This window comes from Xenopus laevis, chromosome 8L, assembly GCF_017654675.1.
Source record: "Xenopus laevis strain J_2021 chromosome 8L, Xenopus_laevis_v10.1, whole genome shotgun sequence".
NCBI classification, from domain to species: domain Eukaryota; kingdom Metazoa; phylum Chordata; class Amphibia; order Anura; family Pipidae; genus Xenopus; species Xenopus laevis.
In genome coordinates this window covers 106,109,801-106,116,079 of record NC_054385.1, presented here as the reverse complement: position 1 = coordinate 106,116,079, position 6,279 = coordinate 106,109,801, and the positions used below count along the sequence as shown (strand labels likewise).

General features: G+C 38.9%; 1 protein-coding gene across 1 annotated transcript in view; it reads right to left on the bottom strand.

The window, feature by feature from the left end:
* Positions 1 to 806: 806 nt before the first annotated feature.
* arhgap5.L (Rho GTPase activating protein 5 L homeolog) overlaps positions 807 to 6,279 on the bottom strand; it is a 59,528-nt gene continuing 54,055 nt past the window's right edge. Inside the window, exons 5-7 of the mRNA XM_018231197.2 lie at positions 5,879 to 6,010; positions 5,157 to 5,262; positions 807 to 1,764 (exon numbers count right to left, since the gene is read on the bottom strand). Of these exons, the coding sequence (XP_018086686.1) occupies positions 1,431 to 1,764; positions 5,157 to 5,262; positions 5,879 to 6,010 (572 nt within the window). The 3' untranslated portion in view covers positions 807 to 1,430. The remainder of the gene's footprint in view (positions 1,765 to 5,156; positions 5,263 to 5,878; positions 6,011 to 6,279) is intronic.

The following is a 6,279-nucleotide window of genomic DNA, read 5'->3' as shown; positions in this document are numbered from 1 at the left end:
CCCTAACCGGCGATAATTCACCAGCGACGGCTTCACAGCCATCGCAACACTTTGCCAGGCGTAAATTCTCTAGGACAGCGCCAATTCAAGGTGTGTCAACTTCAAGGTGTGAAGTTGCGTCCTGGGCGCTGAACGCTGGCGAATTTTCGCTAGCGTTACTTTGGCAATCAAAACGAAGATGTGCTAGCATAGCCTAATTTGCATACGGCGGGGAATGATCAAGTTTAATGGACGTATATGTTGCAGCAAATACATTACATTACACAAGACCAGGGAACCTTAATAAAATAAAATAGAGTTGTTATAATGCCCTACACATGAGCCCACTGTCTAGTTAATGTTCCATATGTTAGGAGGGGGGGGATCCCGGTTACCCAAAAATGTTTTTTACGGACCTTTGCAGGCTAGGGTTTTTTGGGACTTAGAAAAATTTTGCACTAAAAATTGAGGAAGTCCTATGCACTCCATTGCACTTCACCTGGTCTGTGGTGGCGAAGGCAAGTCTGGCGCAAGAAGTAACGTTCAGTAAAATCCGTATCTTAGTGAATTTGCAGAGTTACGTCCATTCGCCAGAGCGAAAATTGCCTGGTGTTAGAGTGCGAAGCAACGCTAGCGTCTATCTCCTTCGCTAGCGAAGTTACGCCTGCAAAGTTCCGGCAAACTTCCGAAATGACATCACGCTGGTGAATTTTCTCTAGCGTTAGTCACTTTGTCCTTTAGGGAATCTGCCCCCATAGTCTCTCACAAAACGGTCAGTTCAGCACACCACCAATAATACCCCCTTCCTCTGTCGAATAAAACATTGATTCAGTGGATGGATTTTATTCCTGAAATATGTAAACATTTATATATATCTATATATATATGTACATACAATGACTATTTTGTTTCATTTACATGTTAAGCTCCATTCCAAGCACCAACATTGCCCACCCCACTGCCAGGCTCCCACACACACCCACACATGCCCACGTACACACACACCACAGATGCTTTGATGTGAAAATAAATCTCAGCCTGCAGCAGGGCTGGCAAAAGTACTCTTAACGCTTCATAAATGTAATTTATTTCTGTAATTTTAATTAGATTTTTCTATAGAAAAGAACTGGGTTTTTTTATTTTCTGTAGTTTAATCCTCTGTACTGATAAGTATATCCATGGCATGACAGTGCCATATGTGAAGAGTATAATATTTTTTATATAAGTTCCATGCAGCAGCAAATTTCACAAACAAGGCTTGCCACAGCGTTCTCTCTCTCTACAAGTCCCGATGTATTTTCTTTAAAAAATACAAAAGAAAAAACAAAAACAACTAAAAATAAAATAATCTGCTTCATTAAGATATTACTACAGGAGCGGCGGGAAGCCGTTGCCGCGTGGCAAATCAAACCTGCAGGGACAGTGGTTAAGAATTTTTTTCTTTTCTCAATTTATAGGATGCCCATTGCATCGGCCTGCAGGTTGGGCTGCAGCAGCTGTGGCTGGAGAGGGGGTGGTAACTGAAGAGGAACAAGTGGTGCGGCTAATGGCCCCGGGCTGGAGTGCTGGGCTGATGGGGAGCTGGTGGCACTGGGCGAATCCACAATGTCCCCCTCATAAAAAAAGAACTGGCACTGCAGAATGAACGTCTCAATGACGGACTGGTGGTTCTTGGTGGTGGAGAAAAACTCCTTGTTTTCAAAGTCTGGCCGCATCAGAGTGGGCCAAAAGCAGATGGAAAGGTTATCGGCCGTCATCAGATTGGTCTTACTGTGCTGGCTGACCCTGTGAAGGAAAAAAGAATAAAAACAGTTGTCACAAATGGCCTTGTTTTGCTTCCTATTAATTAAGCAACTTTAGAACAATAATATATTAAAAGCACTTTTGATATTACTATTAAAGGAAAACTATACCTCGAAAATGAATACTTGAGCAACAGATAGTTTATATCATATTAAGTGACATATTAAAGAATCTTATATATCTTATATGGTATATATATTTAAGTAAATCATCTGACCAGAGATACTACAACTCTAAGTATGTCTATGTTTGTGTGCACCGTAAATCCTATGATCTCAGGGGATGGCCCTTATTTTTTTTTTAAAAAAATGCAAGTTCTCTATTTATGATTACTCAATGGCACATACTACTAAAAAAGTATATTATGAAAATTGTTTACTTACATGAAGCAGGGTTTTACATATGCGCTGTTTTATGTAGGGATGCACCGAATCCACTATTTTGGATTCGGCCGAACCCCCGAACTTTTGGGAAAGATTCAGCCAAATACCGAATCTGAATCCTAATTTACATATGCAAATTAGGGGTGGGATGGGGGAAACATTTTTTACTTCCTTGTTTTGTGAGAAAAAGTCACACAATTTCCCTCCCACCCCTAATTTGAATATGCAAATTAGGATTTGAATTCGGTTTGGCCGGGCAGAACAATTTTTGACCGAATCTGAATACTGCTGAAAAAAGACGAAATCCGAACCGAATCCTGGATTTGGTGCATCCCTAGTTTTATGCAGTATATTTTTATGGAGACGTTTCAGGGGTATCGTTTTCCTTTAATACTCACTATACATACACTAATCAGAACAAAAACAAGGTTAAAAGAAAAAATGTATTAAAATGTATTGCTTGATAAAACCAACAAAGTATTCCACCATTCATAATATGCTCCTAGAAAGGCACCTCAAAATATCGCCAGGCCAGTTGAAGCTGCTTATATGCAATGTCTTGTCTAGGACAGATACTGAGATAGAAAGGGAAGGCAAGCAGTGAATTGCACTTATTGGAAGCCTTGTTTGTTTAACCAAGAGCCTGAATGCTGGTTCATATGTTATTGTCTGTGTGGCTTTTCTTGCACCCCACTGAATTGTTAAAGGGATACTGTCACGGGAAAAAATTTTTTTTTCAAAATGAATCAGTTAATAGTGCTGCTCCAGCAGAATTCTGCACTGAAATCCATTTCTCAAAAGATCAAACAGATTTTTTTATATTCAATTTTGAAATCTGACATGGGGCTAGACATATTGTCAATTTCCCAGCTGCCCCAAGTCATGTGACTTGTGCTCTGATAAACTTCAATCACTCTTTACTGCTGTACTGCAAGTTGGAGTGATATCACCCACCAGCAGCCAAACAAAAGAACAATGGGAAGGTAACCAGATAGCAGCTCCCTAACACAAGATAACAGCTGCCTGGTAGATCTAAGAACAACACTCAATAGTAAAAACCCATGTCCCAAAGAGACAAATTCAGTTACATTGAGAAGGAAAAACAGCAGCCTGCCAGAAAGCATTTCTCTCCTAAAGTGCAGGCACAAGTCACATGACCAGGGGCAGCTGGGATATTGACAAAATGTCTAGCCCCATGTCAGATTTCAAAATTGAATATAAAAAAAATCTGTTTGCTCTTTTGAGAAATGGATTTCAGTGCAGATTTCTGCTGGAGCAGCACTATTAACTGATTCATTTTGAAAAAATTTTTTTTCCCATGACAGTATCTCTTTAAGCAGTCCGATAGTACAGGAGAAGAGAACTATTAGGAAAATACTTGCATAATATGCAGGAAATTGTATATTGCATTCACAATATTCCTAGCTGCCACACAGGTAAGAGTATTAATAAGAGTGTTCAGTCTGTGCCCAAAAAGAATTATAATCCCTACTCATGTCGTCATTTTCTACTGCATCCTGAAGCAACAACATGCAAAAGACATGGGTCGAATTTATGTGAATTATTTTTTTTTTTACTCTTAATAAATTAGAATGTACTCAACTGGAATAGGAGGTTATTTATGAAAAAACTTGAATGTCTAATATTCGATCCATTAGTCCCGGCCCGAAAATTAGAATCAAATTTGAACCAAGTTTTCCTCCATAAAACATATTCAAATGGTTCAACGGACCTCTGCCATTGACTTGTTAATGAACTCTGCAGGTTTTAAATGGCGAATATTCAAATTAGAACGGTTTCTCATGGTCGAGGTTTGATACATCTCATATTCGAATTTACATTGGAGTGCTTTTAAATTCGAATTTGTGAGTTTTGACACAAAAAAATTGAAAATTTGAATTTACCAATCGAACCTTAATAAATCTGACGTTAAAAGTAATGTTCCCTAGGCATAATTAATCGTAAATAGAGACGCATCGAAAGCACTATTTTGGATTCGGCCGAACCCCCTGAATCCTTCGCGAGAGATTAGGACGAATACCGAACTAAATCCGGGGTGGGAAGTGGAAAACATTTTTAGTTCCTTGTTTTATGACAAAAACTCAGGCAATTTCCCGCCCAACCCCTAATTTGCATATGCAAATTAGGATTCAAATTCATTTCGGCCAGGCAGAACAATTCGTCCGAATCCGAACTCTGCTGAAAAAGACAGAATCCTTGAGTTGGTGCATCCCTAATCGTAATGTAATGTATCTCCCAGCAGCTACCTGTACAACATACTACCTGTACAACATACTACCTGTTGACTTTGGTTGGAGATTATTTCAGTTTTGACTCCTTAACAATAATGTAGTTAAAAGCATTAAGTTGCAAAATTATTTGAATTTTATCCTTGTTAATTTGTATAGTGCCAAAAAGCTAAGGAACACTTAAATCTTAAAAGATCTTGTGTAAAGAAGGATAATTTTTAATCTGAATAATTAGGATTAAACTAGGGATGCACTGAATCCAGGATCCGTTTCGGGATTCGGCCTTTTTCAGTAGGTTACGGCCGAATCCTTGTGCCTGGCTGAACTGAATCCTAATTTGCATTTGTAAATTAGGGGCGAGTAGGGAAATAGCGTAACATTTTGTCACAAAAGAAGAATTTGTTCCACCTTCTACGACCCTAATTTGCATATGCAAATTAGGATTCAGATTCTGTTCTTTATTTGGCCGAATCTCAAATAGTCGATTCGGTCCCTAGATTGAACTTTTTTTTTTTTTTTTTCAAGGTTCATTTTTATTGGTTTATTTTAAAACATACAACATAAACATAAACAACATATCTATATTAAACCACAGACTACAAAGAAAACATGAGACTCATCAGTTACCCTTCAAAATGCTGAATTAAAGTGTTTTTGGAAAAATATTTGTCATGAAGGGCCAACAACATTTCAATAATGTTGAGCATTTGTGCATTGGAAAGGGGCATGTAAATGGGCTCACCTGTTCAAGTGAGTGATGATAAATTTCAGGACATCATAGTTGACAGAAGGAAAGCTCCGCAGAATCTCCTTTAGCCTATCCAGTCGTGGCACTTTCTCTAGGATTCCTGTGGGAGTTGCAGAACAGAAAAAACAAGGATGAGAAAAGGCACTCTCTGCAGCGTTCATTCACACTCTTCCAGCCTCAAAACTATTACATCTCTGCTCTTTTTAAGTGTAAACTGTGCTTTGGAGCTGCATGTAGATAATTTAACTGCTCAAATGAATAAAAACAATAGTACAAAGTTTAGGCTATGAATTCCACATACATGACCCAACCAGTGACACACTGTACCACACAATAATGATATTCTACCTGCCAGCCAAACCAGGTTATAAGTAGTACATTGGGGGAAGTTGCCCGAATACAACTAGCAGCACCATTGTAAATGCAAAGGCAAATGACAGCATAGTGATGGATGCTTTCTCATAGAGTTTACCAGTATAGAGCTTAACAAAGATGCCTGGGAGCAAGGTTTATATAAGCTTGTAGGTTGGTATAAATTTGGTGGGCTCTAAAAGAGCAATTATCAAAAAAAAAAAAAAATCAGCTGTCCAGCAGGTGTAATAATGTAGATATGCATTTCTCCTTATTGGAGACTACTTCAGATCGGATTTTCTCCTCCACCAGAAATGAGGGAGGTGTTGCTTGGAAATGCAGAATGCTGCAAGGTTAACACTTACTTGAGGCATCCAGCAGTATAGGGTGAAGGTTATAGGGTATGAGAGGAGCAGGCAAGTCTGCAAAAAACGCTTTTAGTGCACCCGCCACTGCGTTCACAGTCACCTCCATCGAAGCCAGATTCAGATTGTTATCTGTAAACAAGCATATTTCAGAATATAAAAAAGTGAGCACAAGATTATTATTATTAAGACAAGGCTTTAAAGAAAATACCCTTAAATAAGAATCCTACTGCCAGTGTTGAAGGGAAGATATAACCTTTAGAACAGTGATCCCCAACCAGTAGCTCATGAGCAACATGTTGCTCTCAGTGAAGACAACGCTAGAGATGCAGCACAGACACACAGTGGTTAGCATTGCTGGGGGGTCCTGATTTCAATTCTGAATAGGGCACTACCTGAAA